Source organism: Cannabis sativa, chromosome 5 (assembly GCF_029168945.1).
Source record: "Cannabis sativa cultivar Pink pepper isolate KNU-18-1 chromosome 5, ASM2916894v1, whole genome shotgun sequence".
NCBI lineage: Eukaryota > Viridiplantae > Streptophyta > Magnoliopsida > Rosales > Cannabaceae > Cannabis > Cannabis sativa.
Genome location: NC_083605.1, coordinates 55,849,304 through 55,875,412, shown reverse-complemented (window position 1 = coordinate 55,875,412; position 26,109 = coordinate 55,849,304). Strand labels below are relative to the sequence as shown.

Here is a 26,109-nt window from a genome sequence, read left to right as displayed (position 1 = left end):
CACAGCATACCGTCCGTATAGCTCGCATTTTTTTTCGTTTTTCTTCGATTTTTCATGCTATTTCATGGATTTAACTTTCGATTTTTTGTGTAGCTCTCTATTTATACATTTACTATTCCTAATTCAATTCCAATTATCATAATTAAATTAATTAATATTTTTTTAATTTAATTCATGATATTAGTGTAATTTGAATTTGAAAAATAGTAAATATCTATCTTTTTGCTTAATTATCTATCTTATTTTTAAATTTGATTATATCTTATCTTATTTTTAAATTTAAGGTCAGATATTAAATTTTTTTAAAATAAATTTTTTTTTAAAATAATTTGACCTTATTTAAATTTAAAATAAGATAACTATAATCATGTAATTTTAAATAGATGTAAGATATTTTGCTAACTTTTAAATTTTGTTATTTTATTTATTTAAATTAAATTATAAAATCTGAAAAAGATATTTATTTATCTTTTTTAATTTTTATTTATAAAATAACATTAAATTTTTAAAAGTAGTTAGCAAATTTTGAAATGATATTTAGGTTGGTTGAAACCTAATTTTTCAAAATTGTAGGTTTAATTTTAAATATTATTATATTAATTTCGAAAATATTTAAATTTCATTTTATTTTATTATTTTTCGAAAATAAACTTTTTTTATTTAATTAATTTTTCGAAATTTAATTATTTAAAATTAAATAAATCCTACATCCAACTATCCAGCTAACCTTGTTGCAGGAGTATGTGTTTTTAGCTTGTTTATAAGTTTTTTAAAAACCTATTATTGCTTGATTGCAAATAGCCATGGTTAACTTGTTGACAGATCCAATGATCTGATTTTAACTCATGGCTCCCTTAGTCAAGTAAATAATTGTAACAGGTATATTTACAATCTTCTTTCATCTGTGTATGACCTAGCAACATGATAGGATCCATCCAAATTGTGTGCCTGTGTGAGCCTATGTGTTTAATTTCATTATAGATGCATATAGGTTGTTGTTGCTAAATAAAATATCATAGTTCTTGATAGATTTTATTTAGGCCCATTTAGTTTTTGGGCCTATTCAATTAATAACAGTTGTTCATTTTAAGGTTAAATTCCTCTCTTTTGGGCCTTGTGTGAGAGTTGGGAGCCGTAGTAGTGGGTACGACATACTGAACCCAGCACCCCCTCACATGAACCACCCCAATTATGAAGGCTCATTTGCCTGATTTGAATAACTGTACTAGGTTAATTAAATTAGTTTAACCTAATAAAATTGATTAGCAACATAATTAATTTCATTTATTTTGAAATTAATTTAAGAAAACCATAGTTTAAAGAATTTTATATTCTAAGCTAAACTATATGTATTTTCTTGTATTTAATTAAATATAGAATTATAACCATCTAGATTCTTTCTGAAACTTAATTTAAATTTTTCATTAAATATTCCTATTTAAATTGAAAATTAGTTATCACTAACTAATCAACTTAAATCTGAATATCTTTTGAATTTCAAAATTTCAAAATTAAGTTGAGGAATTTTAGGAATTGGTTATTAAGATTCTTTAGATATTTTTAAGTTGATATTTTTTCAAATATTAACTTAAAATGAAATATTTTCAAATTAAGTGGTTATAACTTAATTTTAAATTTAATTAAATCTAATTTGAAAGATATTTAAGTTGATTTTTTAGATTTTTTCTAATACAACTTAAATTAGATATTTTTTCAAATTTTGTGGAAAAGATACTTAGTCAAATAAGATATTTTCTAGATAGTTATTTCTAGACTACTTATTATTTCTAATATTAAATAGGAACATATTATACATTGTGAAATTAATTATTTAAATAATTAATTTTGGTACAATTTATTTTAAGTATATTTTTTCCTAGTATTAAACTAGAAATTAATAATTAAGCCTTCTCTACACTTAATTATTTATTTCTTGAATTTAATACATTTAATTAAATTGAAAATTAAATATCTAAGTTAATTTTCATCATGATACTTAAATATTTCTTTTTCATGACACTTAATTAAATAGAAAATTATTTTTAGTTGAAATTTATTTTTTCAACTTAAATTTAAATAATTTTCAAAATATATATTTTTTTCTTTATTTTATTAATCAATTTTTGAAATTGCATTTCATAATCCAAGATGATTTTGAATTTATCTTGAAAAATAGATTAAGTTGTAAATTAATTATTTATTTTAATTAATTCTTGGACCAACTTAAATCAATGATTTTTTCATTTATTGATTAATTTAAAATAAATGAATTAAAGTATATTATTACAAATTGAATTAATTAGTCAAAGGAAAATCTAGATAGGTGATATTTTTACTTGAAGTATTTTTCTAAGTAATTATTATTTAAGTATTTCGAAAAACATAAAGTTTTTATACTTTCTTTTTCAAAATAAAACAAATATATTCTCATGAAAATTTTTTTTGAGTTGTAAATTAATTGAAATTAATACAACTTAAATAATTTTCTTAATATTTATATATCAAAATTACTACTGAGATGGAAATAATTCAATATATTTTAATCATCATCTAAGTATAATTTTATAAATATTAAATTAAATTTTAATTTAGAATTCTAATTCTAAATTCGATATTTAATGAATATATTTTATTATAAATAATAATGAAAATACATTTTAAATAATGAGCTTTATTATTAAGATATTCGATCTCCATTGTTGGTTTTACATCGCGTTTGTTTTAGTGTGTAATCCTCCCTAATGGAGGAATGTTCATTAGCAATTTCGCACCGTTTAATCTCGAAAGATAAGTAGTTTGTAAGTGTTTTATATGGTATGGATCACCCTAATGGTGGCGACCATATTTGACTTGCAAATTATGAAACAATGGTGGAAGCTCATAAGATAGAATTGCCTTGACTCTCGCCTAAACGGGACAACGCTGAATTCCAATCTTGATCGAATAAAAGGTTGCTAGAATGATTAACATTTTAGATGAGCTGACAACTCTATTCAATGGATGGTAGCTTTGACTCTTGCCTAAACGGGACACTGATATCAGTTTGTTGAAAACCTTGGAAATTATTTAGGATTGTGTGTTTTAGTATTTTCACTTGTCATTCTTACTTGCTATATGTTTAATAATTTCTGAATTGTGTATGAATTTATATTGAACCATGTTATTTTCTATTATTAAGTTGTAGTTTAATTTCGAATCTTCATTGTTGGTCTAACTTGGTTTGTTTATCTAATGAGATAAATCCCTAGTGGATTTTCACCATTAGACATACATAATAGTGTTAGATCTCGAAAGATAAATATTGTATATGCAACATCTAGCTGTTCATCAATTGATGACACCTTAGACTAGTATTTTTACAATATGAAACAAGAAGATTGTATAAATAAGATTACTTTGACTCTCGCTAATCGAAGCATCGTTGGATTCTTATTTATAAATGAAATTATCCTGATTCCTCTTAGCTTATTCATTGCGAATTAGCTCAATAACATATCATTGGATGAATGGTCTATAATGTTGGAAATTATTTTACCAGGATCTTAGATCTACTCACAAGTATGTTTTTTAACATCCTAAATATGAACTTTCTAAAACGATGAAATAAACACATATAAAGTTTAAGAAACCTTACATTGGGTGCAGCGGAATATAATGACTCCTTCCATTCAGATATCTAGCCCTTGATTCCTTTCTGTAGCAGAGCATTATCAATATCTGAACCTGGATCTCTTTCTCTGAATCTTTGATGCTGAAACTCCTTTGCTGATGATCTTTCTTCACGATCTTCCTCACTATGATTGAGGTATCACTTGATGTGTGTGGGCACTACTCTCACACTAAGATTTTCGAAATTGAAGAGGGAAGTAGAAAGAGAAGGGTCAGCCAAAGATAGGGAGAGAGAAGGCTCAGGTTTTCTGAATCAAAAAGTGTCGAAATTTAAGTGTAAATTTTCTGAAGCCTTCACTATCTATTTATAGCATTCCACTAGGGTTAGGTTTGAATTATTTGGCATTAAAATAATGAAAAAATAAATTTAAATTTCCTACAAAAGTGGCTGGCCCTATACTAGTGGATTTGGGCCTCACTTTTTGCAATTTTGCAGTTTTATCTTTTCTGCATCTGATTTTCTCAAAAACGCCAATTTCCTAATTCAACCATTTAAATGCCAATTCTAACTATTTAATAACTATAAATAATTATTAAATAATATTGTCATTTATCATATTTATTAATTGAACCATACAAAGTATCATAATTAACAAATATGCCCCTATTAACTCTTTCTTTACAATTTCGCCCTTACTTAGTGAAAATTTCACAAATAGACATAGTCTAATTTTTGAATTATAATTGATTAATCAAAATCAATTACATGAGTCTTACAAGCAATATTATCTCAACTAGTGGGGGGACCATGGGTCTATATAACCGAGCTTCCAATAAGTAGATCAAGAATTTAGCACTAAAATTCACTAACTTATTAATTCTTCGTTGAATCCACGCATAGAACTTAGAATTGCACTCTCAGTATATAGAATGCTCTATATGTTCCACCATATAGACACATCATTAGTTATCCATTGTTATAATCCTAATGTGATCAATTATCCTCTATATGAATGATCTACACAGTAAAGGGATTAAATTACCGTAACACCCTACTATGTATTTTATCCTTAAAACACTTGACCCTGTATAAATGATATTTCAGCTTATGTGAAATGAGATCTCCACCATTTATTTTTGTTTGATCAAGCTCGAAGGAGATCATCCTTTGCTTACTATTCGCCAGATAGAAGCTATAGATTCCATGTTTATGCTAGCGCTCCCACTCAATTGCACTACCGTGTTCCCAAAAAGTACGTATCACCCTGACCTAAAAGTAGGCTTAACTAACAATTTAAGGAACACGAATAGCCTTTCAAGATTGAGCCTAATCATAACAGGATTAAGATCATTTGATCTAGGATCAACTAGGCGATATTGACTTGAATAGATTTTACGGTAAGTTTAATTAAATCTAAGTCAAAGTTCAATATCGGTCCCTTTCCGATGCATACTCCATGCATCCAACCTGAGCTTTACTTTAACCAATGCTCTGGAAAGAACATAGCACTTCTCCAAATGCAAGTAAACTCTGTTGTAGATTATCATATCAGTAAAACCCTATGTCTGATAAATCTAGGAAACTTTATTCACATAGTCATGTTTACTTTCCAATGTGTTGACGGCACAATAAACAGGATCAAGTATGTGAAAAGGGTTTCAGATGAATCTATACATTATGTACATATAATCATGAAATAAATCATGTGAACCATGCAACATTAAATGTTATTTCTGATCTATATTAATAAGTAAATCTGATTATATTGAAATGAGTTTTATTTAGGGCATAAAACCCAACAAACTCCCACTTGCACTAATATAAAATAAAAAGAGTGCGTTTCAAATAATCTCAACACCTTGATATACAAATCAAGTGTAGTAGTAGTAAACTCCTCGTAATAGGATCTGAAAGGTTGAATTAACCACAACCTTTTCTCCACTATTACTCTTCCTTTAATCACAAAATCATTGATAATGTGAAATTCCTCTCTATATGTCTACTCTCTTGGGATACTGGATTCTATATCTTTGGCAACTACTTTTGGTTAATCAGGAAATTAACACTAGTAGTTTAAGGCAATTTGGAATGATGCCAAAAATGTATAGAACTTTCCTTAGACTGAATAAGTACCTTTCCTGCAACCTTAACATTCAGTCCCTCTCTGGTAGACCTAGAGACTTCAGATAGGTTTTTACACTTCTCCAAAATCACTATTCCACCCCCAGAGTAATCACCATCTTATCAGAAAGATTTACTAGCACAAAGGCAAATTTTGAAATCTGATATGGTGTAGTCTAAGAGTTTTAAACACACCCTTATAGACTAACATATAGTTCCTCTTCTTAATCTTAAGATTTACTTGATTGTCTTCCAATGTTCTTCTCCTGGATTAATCTGATACCTACTCATTACTCCCACTCAACGGCGGGTGTACGGTCTAAGGCATACAAAAGCATATCTAAGACCTCTCACTGTTGATGTAAGAAATTCTTTCATGGCTTTATCTTTTCTGGAATAGTTAAGACTTTTCCTTAGATAAATAAAATCTATACCTAAGAAGTTGTGAAGCTTCTATAGATTGCCATTAGAAAGAAAATGCTTCAGCATCTTACTAAAGTAAGTTGCTTGCATTAGAGTAAGTAATTACCAGGTATACCACAAGCCATAGGTTTAGTTAAACTCAAACCTATAATACTAGGAACAGGAAGTTTTGTTAAGTCCATTGAATGGACTTATAAACGAAAATTTCCTTTTATGTCCTTGTAATAGAAAACTTTAGGTTACTCCATGTGAATGGATTAAACCATAGTTCTATTGGCTTTCTTCTTAGTTTCTTATCTTGACAATCCATTACTTGTTTAAACTCACAATGGATTTTAATCACTAGTGTCTCCCAAGTCATAAGAAGGTGAGTTCCTAGAAACTCTCCAACTACGACAAGGCACCGTGAATTATGTCTAAGAAAACTAAATGGTATTGATCTCTTCGGTTGTGACAAGACAACAGAGGCAGTGGGATCATCATATGTCAAATAAGATGATAGAACACTTTTGGAATCAAGAATTAATATCTCCTTTATTTGCTACTTGTTTTCAGACTTAGTCATTATCTTAGAAAAGTAGTATTTGTTTGAACAAACACTTTCTTATCTATTGACAATGGGATGGTCCACCCCTAATCACTTAGAATAGCTAACAAACCATGGTTAACAGTTCTAGCTTTTCTTAAGATTTTGATTAGGTCATCCATGAATCTAGTAATGATTTACATTAAGTACCCAACCATTACATCATTCTGAAATTGTATTACCATAGAAGGATTTAGGCAACGACTAGTAACTAATCATCAACATGCAACTCAAAATTTCTAGGGAGGTAAGTTTGGATATAATTCAAAAATCAAATTAATGATCTTTGAACTGCATATCTACTAACTATTTCTCCACCCCTATCAGTTCGCAAGATCTTTAACCACTTACCTTAATGGTTTTAACCATTGCTAGAAATTAATGAAATTTTTCAAACATTTCAAATTTCTTGCTGAAAGGTATAATCTAGAGTTATCGTTTGAAGAATACAACGAAAAACTCATATCCACCCCTGAATGTACATCCATCTGCGAATGAGATGAACTACTTTCAGTGGATATAGGCATATTAACTCTTTGCGGAGATTGATCTTGTCAAATCCACTATGAACAAGATACAAATGCCATAGATTAAAAAAAAAATGTGGTAGTGTCTTTTGATGACTTAGGTATAGTTACATCTAAGATTTCTTAGAATACTTCAAGTGAATCCTGGTCACAGAATACCTAACTCATATTCCATACAGTTTTAATCCATTAATAGAAGATGGATATTAAACACTTGAGAAAGTGTAACTGTATTGTATTCTGGAATTAGAAATATAAGAAAATTTCTATTTGGAATCTAAAATTAAAGTCAAAGACTTAAATTTATACCAAAAATTATGAGTAATTCTATCTTGGACCAGCACTACTAATACAAACTCTAAGTCAGATTTGCCCATACAAGTAGGAGATTTCTAAGATTAAGGATTTATATCAATTGGGAATAGAATTTCGGGATTATAATCATATGCGTCATTTGATTTCTTAAGAGAAAATATAATGACATGAAATGATTTATAGACCATTCATCCAATGATATATTATGGAGCTAATTCGAAATGAATAAGCTAAGAGGAATTAGGATAATTTCGTTTATAAATAAGAATCCAACGATGCTTCGATTAGCGAAAGACAAAGTAATCTTATTTATGTAATCTTCTTGTTTCATATTGTAAAAATACTAGTCTAAGGTGTCATCAATTGATGAACATCTAGATGTTGCATATACAATATTTATCTTTCGAGATCTTACACTATTATGTATGTCTAATGGTGAAAATCCATCAGGGATTTATCTCATTAGAAAAACAAACATGTTAGACCAACAATGAAGATTCGAAATTAAACTACAACTTAATAACAGAAAATAACATGGTTCAATATAAATTCATACACAATTCAGAAATTATAAACATATAGCAAGTAGGAATGACAAGTGAAAATACTAAAACTTACAATCCTAAATAATTTTCAAGGTTTTTCAACAAACTGATACAGTGTCCCGTTTAGGCGAGAGTCAAAGCATCATCCATTGAATAGAGTTGTCAACTCATCTAAAATGATAACCATTCTAGCAACCTTTTATTCGATCAAGATTGGAATTCAGCGTTGTCCCGTTTAGGCGAGAGTCAAGGCAATTCTATCTTATGAGCTTCCACCATTGTTTCATAATTTGCAAGTCAAGTATGGTCGCCACCATTAGGGTGATCCATACCATACAAAACACTTACAAACTACTTATCATGCGAGGTTAAACGGTGCGAAATTGCTAATGAACGTTCCTCCATTAGGGAGGATTACTCACTAAAACAAACGCGGTGTAAAACCCACAATGGAGATCGAATATCTTAATAATAATCAAGCTCATTATTTAAAGTGAGTTGTATTTTCTTTGATTCTCTTTATTTATTCTATTTATTTTAAATATATATTTATTTAATTAAAATTTCCAATTTAGAATGAAAAATTCCAAATATAAATTTTAATTTAATATTTATAAATTTTACTTAGATGGATATGAAAATAACATGAATTATTTCCATCTTAGTAATAATTTCCAATAAATATTTAGAAAAATATTCAATTTAAGTTGTTACAAAATTAATTTAAATTAATTTACAACTCAAATTTAATTTTCTATAAATATATATTGCATTTCAAAAAATTAAAGTATATAAGAATACAATTTTCGAAAAAATGCATATTAAAATAGAAAATAAATCCTGGAAAAATTATTCTAATTTAATGTTGGCCCAAAATTAATTAATAAAATTAATTTACAACAAAAAATATAATTTTCCTATTTAATTAAATATATAAGAAAATTTTCAAATATTTAAGTATGATGATGAAAATCAACTTAAATATTAATTTTCTATTTAATTAAATACACTAGAAAAATACTTCAAGAAAAAATATCATCTATCTAGATTTTCCTTTGACTAATTAATTCAATTTCTAATAATATACTTTAATTCAATTTATTTTAAATTAATCAATAAATGAAAAAATCATTGATTTAAGTTGATCCAAGAATTAATTAAAATAAATAATTAATTTACAACTTAATCTATTTTTCAAGATAAAATTCGAAATTCTAGCATTTAAGAAATGCAATTTCAAAAATTGATTAATAAAATAAAGAAAAAATATATATTTTGAAAATTATTCAAATTTAGTTGAAAAAATAAATTTCAACTAAAAATAATTTTCTATTTAATTAAATGTCATGAAAAAGAAATATTTAAGTATGATGATAAAAATCAACTTAGATATTTAATTTTCAAATTAATTAAATGTATTAAATTCAAGAAATAAATAATTAAGTGTAGAGAAGGCTTAATTATTAATTTCTAGTTTAATACTAGGAAAAATATACTTAAAATAAATTGTACCAAAATTAATTATATAAATAATTAATTTCACAATGTATAATATTTTCCTATTTAATGTTAGAAATAATAAGTAGTCTAGAAATAACTATCTAGAAAATATCTTATTTGACTAAGTTTCTTTTCCACAAAATTTGAAAAAAAAAAAATATCTAATTTAAGTTGTATTAGAAAAAATCTAGAACTTAAATATTTTTCAAATTTAAATTTAATTAAATATCAAAAATTAAGTTGTAACCACTTAATTTGAAAATATTCCATTTTAAGTTAATATTCGAAAAGATATTAACTTAAAAAATATCTAAAGAATCTTAATAACCAATGCCTAAAATTTCTCAACTTAATTTTGAAATTTGAAATTCAAAAGATATTCAGATTTAAGTTGGTTAGTTGTAGATAACTAAATATCAACTTAAATAAGAATATTTAATGAAAAATTTAAATTAAGTTCCAGAAAGAATCTAGATGGTTATAATTCTATATTTAATTAAATACAAGAAAATACATATAGTTTAGCTTAGAATAAAAAATTCTTTAAACTATAATTTTCTTAAATTAATTTCAAAATAAATGAAATTAATTATGTTGCTAATCAATTTTATTAGGTTAAACTAGTGTAATTAACCTAGTACAGTTGTTCAAATCAGGCAAATGGGCCTTCACAATTGGGGTGGTTTGTGTGAGGGGGTGCTGGGTTCAGTATGTCGTACCCACTTCTATGGCTCCCAACTCTCACACAAGGCCCAAAAGAGAGGAATTTAACTTAATAAGAACAACTGTTATTAATTGAATAGGCCCAAAAACTAAATGGGCCTAAATAAATTCTATCAAGAACTATGATAATTTATTTTAGCAACATTAACCTATATGCATCTATAATAAAATTAAACACATAGGCTCACTCAGGCACACTTTGGATGGGTCATATCATGTTGCTAGGTCATACACAGATGAAAGAAGATTGTAAATATACCTGTTACAAATTATTATCTTGACCAAGGGAGCCATCAGATCATTAGATCTGGCAAAAAGTAACCATGGCTATTTGCAATCAAGTAATAATAGGTTTTGAAAACTTACAAACAAGTTCAAACACATACTCCTGCAACAAGGTTAGTTGGATAGTTGGATGTAGGATTTATTTAATTTTAAATTAAATATTTAATTTCGAAAAAAAATTAAAAAAAAATTTCGAAAATTTTTAAAAAAAAATTGAAAAATTCGAAAAATTAAAAAAATTTAAAATTTAAAATTAAACCTACAATTTTTGAAAAATTAGGTTTTAACCAACCTAAATATCATTTCAAAAAATTTGCTAACTACTTTTAAATTTTAAATGTTATTTTATAAATAAAAATTAAATAAAAAATTAGAAAAGATAAATAAATAAATATCTTTTTCAAATTTCAAATGTAATTTAAATAAATAAGATAACAAAATTTAAAAAATTAGAAAAATATCTTATATCATTTAAAAATTACATGATTATAAATATCTTATTTTAAATTTAAAATAAGATAAGATATAATCAAATTTTAAAATAAGATAGATTTTTAAGCAAGAAGATAGATACTAATTCTATTTAAATTCAAATTACACTAATATCTTGAATTAAATTTAAAAAATATTAAATTAATTCAAAAAGATAATTAGAATTTAATTAGGAATAGTAATAGTATAAATACAAAACTATACCAAAAATCGGAAGTTAATTCCATGAAAAAGCATGAAAAATCGAAGAAAAACAAAAAAATTGTGAACTGTACGGACAGTTTCGCGATCGCAGGAAAATTTCAGCAGAGCCCCGATTTTTTCAAATCTTCAAAAATTCATAACTAATTCAAAGAAAATCGAAATTGAGTTCTGTAAAAGGCTAACTTGCTTAATTTTTCCCATACTATCCAATAAAAATAATTCCAGAAATAGAATCGCAATTATTTTTTACGAAAATTTACAAACATCAATCAATCATCAAATAACACTCAATACAACATGATACCATCCAAAGAACATACAAACAATCGTGTTAAAGTCCAAATTTCTTGCAAGTAAATCAATTACCATGGCTCTGAGGCCAGTTGTTGGAAATTATTTTACCAGGATCTTAGATCTACTCACAAGTATGTTTATTAACATCCTAAATATGAACTTTCTAAAACGATGAAATAAACACATATAAAGTTTAAGAAACCTTACATTGGGTGCAGCGGAATATAATGACTCCTTCCGTTCAGATATCTAGCCCTTGATTCCTTTCTGTATCAGAGCATTATCAATATCTGAACCTGGATCTCTTTCTCTAAATCTTTGATGCTGAAACTCCTTTGCTGATGATCTTTCTTCACGATCTTCCTCACTATGATTGAGGTATCACTTGATGTGTGTGGGCACTACTCTCACACTAAGATTTTCGAAATTGAAGAGGGAAGTAGAAAGAGAAGGGTCATCCAAAGATAGGGAGAGAGAAGGCTCAGGTTTTCTGAATCAGAAAGTGTCGAAATTTAAGTGTAAATTTTCTGAAGCCTTCACTATCTATTTATAGCATTCCACTAGGGTTAGGTTTGAATTATTTGGCATTAAAATAATGAAAAAATAAATTTAAATTTCCTACAAAAGTGGCTGGCCCTATACTAGTGGATTTGGGCCTCACTTTTTGCAATTTTGCAGTTTTATCTTTTCTGCATCTGATTTTCTCAAAAACGCCAATTTCCTAATTCAACCATTTAAATGCCAATTCTAACTATTTAATAACTATAAATAATTATTAAATAATATTGTCATTTATCATATTTATTAATTGAACCATACAAAGTATCATAATTAACAAATATGCCCCTATTAACTCTTTCCTTACAATTTCGCCCTTACTTAGTGAAAATTTCACAAATAGACATAGTCTAATTTGTGAATTATAATTGATTAATCAAAATCAATTACATGAGTCTTACAAGCAATATTATCTCAACTAGTGGGGGGACCATGGGTCTATATAACCGAGCTTCCAATAAGTAGATCAAGAATTTAGCACTAAAATTCACTAACTTATTAATTCTTCGTTGAATCCACGCATAGAACTTAGAATTGCACTCTCAGTATATAGAATGCTCTATATGTTCCACCATATAGACACATCATTAGTTATCCATTGTTATAATCCTAATGTGATCAATTATCCTCTATATGAATGATCTACACAGTAAAGGGATTAAATTACCGTAACACCCTACTATGTATTTTATCCTTAAAACACTTGACCCTGTATAAATGATATTTCAGCTTATGTGAAATGAGATCTCCACCATTTATTTTCGTTTGATCAAGCTCGAAGGAGATCATCCTTTGCTTACTATTCGCCAGATAGAAGCTATAGATTCCATGTTTATGCTAGCGCTCCCACTCAATTGCACTACCGTGTTCCCAAAAAGTACGTATCACCCTGACCTAAAAGTAGGCTTAACTAACAATTCAAGGAACACGAATAGCGTTTCAAGATTGAGCCTAATCATAACAGGATTAAGATCATTTAAACTAGGATCAACTAGGCGATATTGACTTGAATAGATTTTACGGTAAGTTTAATTAAATCTAAGTCAAAGTTCAATATCGGTCCCTTCCGATGCATACTCCATGCATCCAACCTGAGCTTTACTTTAACCAATGCTCTGGAAAGAATATAGCACTTCTCCAAATGCAAGTAAACTCTGTTGTAGATTATCATATCAGTAAAACCCTATGTCTGATAAATCTAGGAAACTTTATTCACATAGTCATGTTTACTTTCCAATGTGTTGACGGCACAATAAACAGGATCAAGTATGTGAAAAGGGTTTCAGATGAATCTATACATTATGTACATATAATCATGAAATAAATCATGTGAACCATGCAACATTAAATGTTATTTCTGATTTATATTAATAAGTAAATCTGATTATATTGAAATGAGTTTTATTTAGGGCATAAAACCCAACATATAAATCATTTAATGTCATTCTATTTTCTTTTAAGAAATTAAACGACACTTTTAATTATATTCCCAAAATTCTATCCAAAAATGATATAAATCCTCAATCTTAGAAATCTCCTACTTGTATGGGCAAATCTGACTTAGAGTTTATATTATTAGTGGTGGTCCAAGAAAGAATTACTCATTTTATTTGGTATAAATATAAGTCTTTAACTTTAATTTTAGATTCCACAAAGAAATTTTCTTATATTTCTATTTCCAGAATACAATACAATTACACTTTCACAAGTGTTTAATATCCATCTTCTATTAATGGATTCAAAACTGTATATTAAAGTATGGAATATGAGTTTAGTATTCTGTGACCAGGATCCACTTGCAATATTCTAAGAACTCTTTATTACTATACCAAAGTCATCAAAAAGACACAACCACATTTTTTTTTAATCTTGTTCATAGTGGTTTTGACAAGCCACACACAGCAAGTAATACCTCAATCATAGTGAGGAAGATCGTGAAGAAAGACTTTCAACAAGAAGGAGTTTCAGCACTAAAGAAGGAGAGAAAGAGATCCAAGTTCAGATCTTGATAATACTCTGCGACAGAAAGGATACAAGGGTTAGAGATCTGAACGGAAGGAGTCATATTTTTTCGCTGCACCCAATGTAAGGTTTCTAATACTTTATATGTGTTTATTTCATAATTGTTTTAGAAGTTCATATTTAGGGTGTTAATCAACATACTTGTGAGTAGATCTAAGATCCTGGTGAAATAATTCCCAACAAAGGGATCTTGTCCGAGCGAGCCGCACATGACACACAGTTGTGTCCCCATGCGCGCGTGGAGGCATGCTCCCTTAGATATTTTGTTTTTCAAACTTTAAAAAATCATAACTAATTCATAAAAAATCTAAATTAAATTCTGTAAAAGCCTAAATTTTTCTCATTTCAACATCAGGATGAGAATCGATTTTTCTCTGCTCCTCCTCCTCCTTATCTTCAATTATATCCTTCTCTTTAGCACAAGAGGTAACCATATTTTCTGCTTCTAATCCTTTGACTTCTGTTTTGCACCAACAGTACCTTCTGCTACTGAAGATTTTTTACCCAAGTTGGTTTCTTTCTTGTCAGCCACTATTTTTTTCTTCCAAACAAAGCCCTTCTCCTTGTTGCAGTTAGCAACTATATGACCCAACATAGTACAAGCTGCACGTTTAGAAGGTAACCACTCACTTAATGGATTGCTCCACTAATTGTTTTTTCTCATTAAGAAATGTAATAGCCTTAGGAAGCTCATCTATGATTTCAACATCCACTAAAACCTGAGCAAATTTGATCATCATTTTTTCTTAGGTAACCTTATCCATCATGATATATTTACTAACAGTGCTAACCAAGGCACTTAGACTATTCTTCCCCCAATATTGCAGCCCTAGACCATTTAGTCGAATCCACATAGGTACAAATTTCACCATTTGTGCAGTGTCCATATCAGTAGACCAAGGCCGAAGAACAACTGACAATTGTTAAAATGCATAACACATATTTTTAGGATTAAATCTCTTGTATCTTCATCCCTAAAACTCACAAGAGTAAATCCTGAATGCATTCTTTCTATTCTTTCTATTTCCATATTTTCCCAAATCCTCTTCACAAATCCTTCAAAAACCTTAAAAGGAGGATTGGCTCCCAACACAATACAAACAATTGAATATTTCCAAAAGGAAGCTTCAGTTTCAATTTCATCAAGATCCAATTTCGTTATTATTTGATCTCCTACTTTGAGTGGCTCTGTGAAATCCAATCGTGTGGAAAGAGATCTAACCTGGATGGTCTTGAATTTTCTCCAAGTCTCTTTTGCATTCGATTGGAAGTCGACTTTCTCCACCTCCTCCGCCCAGCTCATCGATTTGGGGTGGACTTAGAACTCCCAATTTCCTCTGTTAGCTGTTGCACTAGTTCTAGCACATCACAGGGATTGTGAAAGACTTTCGACTGAGCAATCTCTTCACTCTCATCTTGGATCAAAGGGAGTTCTCGATCAATCAATTCACCATTGGTGCTGATTTTGCTGGCTTTGAGGCAATCCGCTTCTTCTTAGCTATGACGAGGAGGAGAGAGCATCACACACTAGATCAGATAAGTTCTCTATTTTGACTGAGCAAGTATTATTTTATTTTATTTTTGTTGAAACTAATTTTTGAGTAATTAGTTTTGTAAATTATTTTCTAATTTTCAATCCATGTGGAGACGATACTCGATTTATTACTTTATTACTTGTTGACGATTGCGTGCACTTGCGTAGAGTAATTTTCACAACAATAGCATTTTTGTAATTATCATTGTTTGTAATTTCCTTCACATATTTATGCAAAGATAAAATCATATATGTTTCTAGAAATATTTTGAAACCCCATTAAGCTCTTTAAGGTGGGGTGACTTGGTGACTTATGAAGTACCTTTACTAGCAGATAAGGATTCAATTGTGTATTCTGTTGCCCTACCAAGGCCACGTATCAATAAAACGTTATTTATCCATAGTTCTTTATGTATGATTATATAAGTTCTATGTGTTGCCTGTTTGTTGCGTTCATTGGGTTATTGTGTGCTAATTGTCTGTGTTGTTTACTTGTGAGTTGTGTGAAATTGAACCTTGGAATGACTTACGATGTGCTTGCTCATATTTTGTTGTTGCACTCAACATGTGAGAGACATGCATCGTATCTAACAATTGGATTTGTTTGCCTGCAAACGCGTTTAGGTTGACTTGTTAGTTCGGTGTGCCAACAAGTATCGCACGTCCCGCCTACTTGGGATGTCCAAATAGCTAGTCCATGACACAGCAATGCCACCACAATCGGAGACAAGATTTAGTAGGTTATGAAGCCCAAAACCACAAGAAATATTGTGAAGGTGGTGGTATGACTCAAAACAATTTGAATGGTCGGTTTGATGCAAAGATGCTTAAGACTCCCATGAATGCCAACTAGGGATGCATAGAGGCATGGAGTGCTTCTCCTATCCTCGCTCCCATCCCCATCTCCGCACATTTTTTTATCAAGACAGAGCAAAAAAAATTCATGTTACCACTTTATTTTGAACCAAAGTTTATATATAAAAATAAATATATAAAAAATAAATTACTTAAAATTTAAAATAATACACATTATTTATTATTCAAAACAAATATAACTTAAAATTCTATAGATATATTTGAAAAAGAAAATTACTATCATACCAAGAAAATACATAAGAAATAAAGATACTACTAAAAAGTAAATAAAATATTAAACAATTATTGTCTAAGCAGGAGTATCATCCCCAACCCCATCTAGTTTATCATTCGACTATAAAAAAATAATCCCCATCACATTCTCCATGTAAATCAGTATCGTTCCTCATGTAAACGAAGAATCTCAATGAGATTTGCAAGACCCCATTCTCATAGGAAATATATGACTCTAGTCTATCACCTTTGGTGGCCTATGAAGGTTGTTTGCCAATGCATCTGCTTCTCGATCTATCTAGGGAACGCAATGAAGTCAATGGTAGCTTCTCTTGAATCATCAATTAATGTCGGCAATGAAGAAGAGAAGACTTACTCGTGATTGAAGTGCTCCACGCACGAGCCAAAGAAAAAGCTGAGGCACCATACTCTCAGGCTAGGCTTGCAAGTATGTTTGGGAAGTCATTTGTCGCCATAGGAGGTCCATAGCAAAATATATAGAGAGATGTGTGATGAATACTAATATTATTAAGAGAGTTTTGAGATCAATTCTAATAAAATGATAATAGAATGAGAGTTCTGTGAATTATGTGATTACTTCTTTTCATCAAATAATGAATTATAATAGTGCATTTATCAAAAATTTACCCATAAAATGGGATTAAAGGTCAAAGAAATACATGATTTTGAAATCATATATATGAAGTTCTGAGAGGCCTACTGTATTATAGGACTTTAGTTTGGTATTTAATTAAGTTGAGGGTATAAATAGACTTTCCTATATAGTACAAAGGGAAACCTGATGAGATCTGGCCAAGTGAGGAAATGAATCATAAGGATTAAATTAATAAACTGAAATGCTTTAGCGACACTGTACTGTACATAACTTCCCCAATGCTCAGACTAAACTAGAGACCCAGAAGATGAATATTCAGACCAATACAAGATCCCCTTCTTCTTGTTGCTCTTCCTGTTGAGGTTCGGGCAACTGTCCTTCTCGATAAGGGAGAAGGATGCGCTTAATGTCCTCTGCACTAAGAGTCTCGTACTCTAGCAGTGCAATTGCCAGTGCATGTAATGCCTTCTCATGCTAAGAACATATCACAAGAAATTAACATTTTGTAGTATAAAAAAAAAAACACGATCTTGTAAAGGGAAGTTTTACTACTAGTATAGCTAGTATCAGAACCTAGCCATATTATCTCTAAGAGGGAAAAGTAATCAGTATGCCTATTAAAAGGGCTTTCGAAAATATGAGCAGTGGAACAAACCTTCTTTAAAAGGGCTTTTACACGATCATATGCTTCTCTTAACAACTTCACCACCTGCATCCATAAAAAATGTAAGTGGCCAAAACATTTTTTACACGCATCAAAAGCTAAAAAGCTCAAAAATACCAAAAGCATACTTCGGCATCAACACGCGATTGCATATCTGAACTCGGTCGTTCTTTTATATGAATTGGTCCAATAATATCGCTCATCCCGCAATTTGATACCTTTTAAAGGAAGATGGAATTGTCATTAGTGATCACTGGTTAGTATTCCCAGAAAGGAAAATTTTCTTGAATTAGAGAAACAATAACCTCAGTAACCAGAATTTTCCAACTATTATGAAAATAGAAATGGCACAGCCTCTGCCCGTTCCACAATGCCATAAGATAGAGGAAATACCATATAATGAGCAAGCTCTGTGGCAGTTTGTAGATCACTGCTTGCACCAGTTGTTACATGGTCTCGACCAAAAATAAGTTCCTCCGCAACTCTTCCTCCCATGCAGACATCTAGACGGGCCAGTAACTGCTTCTTGCTAATTGATGTCTCATCACCAGATGGGAGCTGAGTAACCATTCCTAGAGCAGACCCACGTGGCATTATTGTAGCCTTGTGAATTGGATGAGCACCCTCAGTGTTGAATGCAACAATTGCATGTCCACTTTCATGATATGCTGTAAGCTGAAAGAAGTATAGTTATGTTAGCAAATTGTGATACAATTTCAGGTCCAAGTATTTTTTAAGCAAAAATTTTCTTGCATTTGTAGAGCAGCCACACAAATAAAATGCTAAGTTTCTAGCTTCACTAAGGAATTAAGGATTTTCAGTGATCCTTAAATACTCATGGCTGGAAAAAGACAGTTAAGTATTGCTCTAGTTCATTTATGCTCAGGTTTGCTTTAATTTGTATTTTTTTCTGCTTCGATAAAATGATCCTCTTTCAAGTAATTTTCCTTTATACATTTAAAAATGTTTTGTTTCTTGTAAAATAGTAGATAGCAAATTTAAATTAACTGATCCAATTGTTCATACTCCATTCTAGATTGCTTCATAAAGAATACCCATACCTTCTTTCCCTCTTCAGATAAAAACATTGTTTTCCGCTCTGTACCCATTATTATCCTGTCCTTTGCAAACTCCAACTGTGAAGCAGTCAGCTTGTCAGCACCTTCAACAGCCGCTTTAATGGCAGCAATGTTTACTAAGTTTGCAAGATCTTGTAGTGAATAAAAGGAGGTAGAAAAACATGTCAGCAAATCCAATCAACTCTTTAAAAAGAATAATAGAGGAATATTCGTTGCATGAAAGGAGCATTATTCATATAGTAAAATCAAACTGACCAGCCCCATTAAATCCTGGTGTACCACGAGCAATTGCTTTAACATCTATGTCTTCAGCCAATGGTTTATCCTGTAGATAAAGCTCCAATATCTCTTGGCGGCCTCGAACATCAGGATTTGGAACAACAATCTACAAAATTGTTATCAGATCACAATGTTTAGCATTAAAAGGAAAACAATAGAGCAGTTTGATGAAAAAACAGATGCAGTAAAAAGGAAGCAGAAACTGTGAAAATGTTCATTATAACAGCAGTAGATATAGCCTGCAAAGAGAATAAGTGGTGGCATAAATTAATGAAAGCTAATTACGTACTTTAACCTAACTTACAAACCGAAGAATAATAGAATATCTACTTTAACCTAACTTACAAACCGGAGAATAATAGAATATGTACTTTAAGCAAAGTCCTGAGCTAAAAATTTATTGGAATAACAATCGGAAAAGACATGAAATTGTAAGTTCCCAGCAAAGTAAATTTTCTTAGGTAAAGACCAGATGCACCTTTCAGTCTTGCAAGTGCTTCATAATGATAACAAATTTGAACATTGGAACTTAAGAAAAAAAAATTACTGCAAGCAAAGCTTATAGTGAAACCAGCTTTTACAGTTTTTCAACCAAAAAAAGCTTTACTTTAAATCATAAAGTATTTGTAGCATGAAGTTAACATAAACCTCAACCAGAGTCTAACAATCTCTTATTTGTACATATAATAGTCAAAAAAGAAAGTTAAACAATGAAATTAGTTACACAGGAGAAAACAACTTACATGCCTGTCAAATCTACCAGGCCTCGTTAAAGCTGGATCAAGAATATCAGGCAAGTTTGTTGCAGCCATTAAAATTATTCCCTGTAGAAGGATTTAAAGAGTTAGAAAGAAACTAAGCTTCAATATAACCCATTAAAATAGCACAATTTTTCCCTTAACAAAAAACATAAATACCACTATATCAAAATAAATACCTCATTCTGCTCGAAACCATCCATTTCCACAAGAAGTTGATGCAACGTTTTCTTTGTATGCCCTTCCCATTGTTTCCGTGTAGAACCAACAGCATCTATTTCATCAATGAATATGATGCAAGGTGCCTACCAAATATGGAAATATACACCTTCCATGAGTGCCAATGATAGAAATCCACATTAAATACACGCATGCCATATATAGCTGATTTTCTACATAATTTGATCTGAACTTGTATGTCATCTCATCATCATTGCTCATTCATTTAGTATTTGTAGAAAAACAAGAGTATATTGATAATAAAGAAAAATCTGGGTTCCATTCAGTGTTTTACACTATCTACACTGGTAGTGTTCTGTGGTTTTGTTAAAGAGAAAAAAACTAAAGAGATATCTGCTCAAAGTTTGTCTAGTGTGCAACTGTGCGTAAATATTAGAGTAATCAACATGCAAAAGGAAAACAGAAAACCTTGAAATTGTATGTTAAAATTATCTTAAAAAAAAGGAAATGGCCTAGCATTCAACATTTTTCCGCCAGATATTGTGTAAATGAACAACAAACCTTTTTCTTTGCTGCTTGGAATAAAGATCTCACACGCCTAGCACCAACTCCGACAAACCTGTGATAAAAGTAGTAACAGTGGACCATTATCACTGGACCATTGATAGTATAAAATACCAAACAGATCTGATAAATTAATTTTGTTGAAATTTGAAAAGTAAATCTGAATTTTAAAGGACAGTCTTGGTTGCAGTGTCACTAGCTTCAGTTTTAGGCAATCACAATAAATTCTTTGATCGAACCAGTTCTTGTTGTATATAGATAAAATATGAATAGCGACATTAAATTTGTACAAGCATAAATCGTTATGACCAATTACAGTTAAATAGATGTCACTTCAAATAAGCACAAAAGAATATCTAAAGTATATGAATCTACAGTAACAATCAACAAAACTATAAGTTTTATTATCAATCCACCAAAACAAAGCATAATTTGAAGCTGCTTATTCCATTGTAACGCAAGATCACAGGTCTTAAAGTATATATATAACATTTTTATTTATGAACTTAAAAATTTGACTTACATTTCCTCAAATTCAGACCCGGCCCTATAGAAAAAAGGCACTCCAGCTTCTCCAGCTATTGCCTTCATAATCCAACATAAATAAAACCAATATCAGGGTAAACTCTAAATTCTTTAATTTTATTCACCAGATATAATTTGCAATAAATCTGAAACATGAAGCAGGAAAGACTTGGGTTCAAATAGAATGCCTGAAGTAAAAGGCAAAATAAGAAAGATGGAGAAATTACCTTGGCAAGTAGAGTCTTTCCAGTTCCCGGTGCTCCTGTTAAAAGAATTCCCTGAAATTTATACACGTATTAGGCTTAGATGCAATACAAGAAGAAACAAAAACTTAAAAAGAAAAATAAAATAGAAATTAATTAAACAACATAAAGCACCTTTGGCAACTTGCCCCCAAGGCGAGTAAATTTTGTTGGGTTCTTGAGATACTCCACCACCTCCTCGAGCTCTTGCTTTGCATCGTCACAACCTTTAACATCCTTAAATGTTTTTACATTCTGGAAAAACAATGCAATGTTTTACAGTTGCAGAACGCATGTTCAAATTAAGATGAATATTATTTATTTAACAAAAAAAGAAATTGTTTCAAATTTTCTTTTTATAAGAAATGAGAAACTACAACAAAGGTTCAAGGAGAATATGTTCGCAAAAAATTAAATTGCAAGCAGATTTTTTTTCAACTGTGATTCCCACCTAACCCTGCAATATTTGGGGACCAAGAAAACCTATAGCAATTGCTATGTATGTAGGTACCCAGGAAGGACTCGAACTTCGGATCTTGTGGAGGCAAACACATGCCTGACCATTTGAGCTTACCTCTCTTGAGTAATGCAAGCAAATTCTAAATCCTTAAGAAGTTAGAAACCAACAAATTCTTAATTTTTTCAACACCAACTAACTAATACAAAGCCATCTGACACTAACACTTTACCAAATACTATAAAATATCCTTCTTCACATTATCTAATTATTCAGTTATTCCCACAAATAGTTGCATAATTTTGAAAGGATTAACTGTTCAATTGATACTTTGATTAACATTAGCTGCTAAGCTTTCAGCAGTATATATTTCATAAATCAGTTACTCTTCAATTGTTTTGTTAATCAATACTCCCCAAATCTAAATTTAAGACATAATTTTGAGCACATAACTCAAACCCTACCAAATTTAGTACAACCCAAATAATTACAGAAATTTATTATAAAAACAAGAAAAAAATTAAGCTATTTTGAGAATACAAACTGCCACAAGTGTTCTATTAATAATCCCAATGTATTCCAGATAAAATTAAATATTTCTACCTTTTCTGGAATAATTTCCTTGTTTAATTCTTTTGGGGCATAGGAGGAGCTTGAGCCAACACCTGAGGTTCCAATACCACCTAAGCTCCCTATGTACTTTTGAAGTGCAGAAGCACCCATAAACCTAAAGACAATCAACAGAAGTTAATAAAAGAAAGATTTTCAAAAGATCTCTAATTAGAACTAACCATAGTTTGTGTGTGTGTGTGTGCAAGCGCCTCTGCATGTGTGAGAGAGAATGTGAGGGGGAAAAGATAGAGATGTTACAGAAAGAAAAAAAATATTCCCATACCATACTAATCCGACAGCAACAGTGAATAAAATTGTTGAGATTAGTTCTTGAGCAAAACGTGATTTGTTTGAAACTTTTGGTTCAACCTAACAGATAAACCAACAAACAATGAAATCAGAAAATAAAAAGGTAACTGAAACCAAGCAACAATGCAAATGAGACAATAGTAATACATGAAGGGAAACATAGACAGCACCAAAATCACACATTGTGGGTCAAATTTTACCATCACTACATGCAAGGGCTGCTTGTCATTTATTCCAGGATTGACAAAAGACTCGTCTACATTGCCTGAAGCCCGCTGCTTCAGCTCTTGCAACTGCATGTATAAGTAATAATTAGACAAATAAAATCAGTAGATGAAGATCATAAAACAAAGTATATGAGATCACAGGACCACAGAGTGCAGAATATTAATTCGACGGAATAATACAGCATAACAAAATCATCAACAACATTCTTTCGTGTCCTAACATGATTCCAAAACTGAGTAAGGTCTTTTGATGTCTTGTGTACAAGCTGAATGTTTGCAAAGAATTAGTATTCCGGTACCATCTTTGTATTAAATATATAGTGATGAAAATATTTTACCTTTCTTTCTTTTATTCTATTTTTAAAGAAAAATCAGAATAAGATAATTTTTTAAAAAAAAAACAGTCTATTCAAGACTCAAGTTAAAAACAATTGAGCAAAAATACAGCTTTTAAAATTTAAAAATACAAGGCAAATTATGAGTTCTGTGACTTTTACAACAATCTTAGTTGGTAGAATTTTCACATTTTTTTCCTCAACAAATAATCAGGAAATGATTCAGTGTAAAGAAAGAAAAAAGAAAAATAGCTTTATTCTAGTACTTCTACAGTCTATTCAATTCCAACATATTTCCAATATCATGGTCAATAAAGAGTTACAACGAAACATAAGAAGAGCATAATTTTTAAAAAATAGTAAGCTTGACATAACTCAAAGGACACAAACATAACTTTTTTATGCACCCAAAAACAAAGTTTTATATTTGCATCAAATATATACAAAAATAAAGCTACCTTCTATGCTCCACATGATGAATTTTCATATTCTTACTGCATTATTTCCATTCGTGTATCATATTCTTAATTGCTATGGTATATGTCACTAGTTATCTTGAACCAACAACACCAAAACGAGGAAGTGAAGAAGGGCAAACAATCTTAAGATTGTATAAATAACATTAACATATAACCTATAAAAATTTAAAACCAAAAGACAGGATTATGTGCAAATACAACAAGCAATGTCATCTTACAGTGAATATCAAGAATTCCACTAATGCTTTTCCAAGAAAGAGAAGGATAAAGATAAGTAGATAAAATAACAAGTGCAATAAAATGGAACAGCTGGATTAAAGAAAAGGAAACAGAAATGAAAAGGATAGTCCATTACCAATGAAGGAAGACTAGAAGGTTTTCCTGATTCTTCATCTCCAAGATATTCAGCAATGGCATTTGTAACCACAAGAGCTCGAAGATACTCAGCTACTCCCCTACTGTCTACAGCATGATCCCTTTGTTCGAACCGCTTGATAACAGACTCGGGACTAGAGATAAAAGATAGAAGAAACAAATGATTGCCTACTACTACAGAATCCAAGAATCAAGAACAGTAAAAACAGAAAAACAAGTAATTAGTTTAACTACCTCTGCTTGTTGAGCTCAGCTAATAGTGCACTCTGCTTTGCTGCGTCCTTAGGATTAGCATCTGCCTCCGCAATCAAACGCTCCAACCGCTTCTCCTGTCGCAAAAAAGGCCACCAACTCAACCAATCCCACACCATCACCTTCTCAAACCACTTTCTTACACTCGCCCATAAGCCCACCAAAAACACCACTAATGGAAACCGACTCTTCTCTCCCTCTTTTCCCACCAAAATCTCAGACTTTCCCTCACTTGCGACCACATTGTCGCTACTTTCACCCCAACCCAATTCCCCATTCTCCAAACCCAATCCAGAAACCTCGCTCTCCACCTCAATCCCCGAACTTTTGCCAATTTCTTCAGTTTTCGATTCTAAAATCGAACCCTCCCCATTTAAACTCGAACACTTGGATTCTTCCATCTCCGAAACCGAAGACAAATCGCGGGCACTCGCTTCTTGGCTCAAATTTGTATTCTCCGGTTGCAATGTGCAAGAAACCGACCAAGTCCGGGCCGAAAATCTAAATTTTCGAAAGTCCGGGGGTGAAAAGTGAAAAGAATGAGAAAGGAAAATTGGGTTATGACTGAAATAAGCAACATAACAAGAATGTAACTGAAAACGTTTCAGTGAAGAGGAAGAAAAAGAAACCGGAGAAAGTAAGGGAGGCTTATAAAGAAGAGAAGTTTGCAAAGTGGCCATTGTTTTTGGGATTTATTAGAATCGTTTCGCTTCCTCCCTCTCTCTCCCTCAACAGGGGACTGGTATATGAGTACTGAAGAAGAGAGAAAGGGAGTTTCTTTGAGAGCCACAAGCTTTTGAGTTGAGAGAAAGACAGAAAGGAAGAACCTTATCCAGGATTGAAATTGGCGCCTGCTTCCAATCTAATTGGGTCCTCTTTTTCCTTTGTGGTTTCTTTTTTGTGCTCTTCCTGACTCGGTCATTCACGCACTCACTCAGTTTAGAGACTTGTCTGAACTCGGGTATTGTCGTTCTGTACTAATGTGAAAAAACGACACCATTTCTTTTTCCTTTTGACCGAAACGACACTATTTTTTAACACGCCAGCTACAGAGAGTTTTGAGAGTTTAATTGAAGATTGATTTGAGATTTTTGCTTTGTCCCTAATTGTTTTTCTAATCTTAGTGAGGAGTTTTGGATTTGGTGTTTATTATGATGTCATGACTTTAAATTCATAACCCTACATTTTGATCTCCTCATAAAATAGATAAAACAATCTCAATTCATATTGTGATACCCTAAGGTTAAGAAAACGGATTAGCAAACCCCAACTAGTTAATTGTGTAATATTATATAATTTATTATATTTGAATTGATATGATATATGAC

General features: G+C 30.8%; 1 protein-coding gene across 2 annotated transcripts; it reads right to left on the bottom strand.

Moving 5' to 3' along the window:
* Window positions 1–17,388: 17,388 nt before the first annotated feature.
* LOC115716022 (ATP-dependent zinc metalloprotease FTSH 11, chloroplastic/mitochondrial) lies at window positions 17,389–25,712 on the bottom strand. Of its 2 annotated transcripts, XM_030644710.2 has the most exons (17): window positions 24,764–25,712; window positions 24,510–24,663; window positions 23,314–23,406; window positions 23,088–23,173; window positions 22,796–22,919; window positions 21,871–21,990; window positions 21,721–21,771; window positions 21,492–21,553; window positions 20,966–21,023; window positions 20,404–20,529; window positions 20,210–20,290; window positions 19,443–19,572; window positions 19,170–19,318; window positions 18,502–18,783; window positions 18,237–18,326; window positions 18,100–18,153; window positions 17,389–17,918 (listed from the first exon to the last, which is right to left on the bottom strand). In XM_030644710.2, the coding sequence occupies exons 1-17, from the start codon at window positions 25,459–25,461 to the stop codon at window positions 17,760–17,762; spliced, it is 2,517 nt and encodes an 838-aa protein (XP_030500570.2). In that variant the 5' UTR covers window positions 25,462–25,712; the 3' UTR covers window positions 17,389–17,759. The 2 variants fall into 2 exon arrangements, with proteins under 2 accessions (XP_030500570.2, XP_060971745.1); XM_061115762.1 differs by having other exon boundaries at window positions 17,389–18,153; window positions 24,764–25,669.
* Window positions 25,713–26,109: the final 397 nt, after the last annotated feature.

Coding starts and splice junctions, on each gene's coding strand:
- LOC115716022 (XM_061115762.1), bottom strand. CDS start 25,461: ATGGCCACTTTGCAAACTTCTCTTCTTTATAAGCCTCCCTTACTTTCT. Junction 21,554..21,720: donor GAAAGACTCTACTTGCCAAG/GTAATTTCTCCA, acceptor TGGATTATGAAG/GCAATAGCTGGAGAAGCTGG. Junction 20,291..20,403: donor ATGGTTTCGAGCAGAATGAG/GTATTTATTTTG, acceptor ATCCTTCTACAG/GGAATAATTTTAATGGCTGC.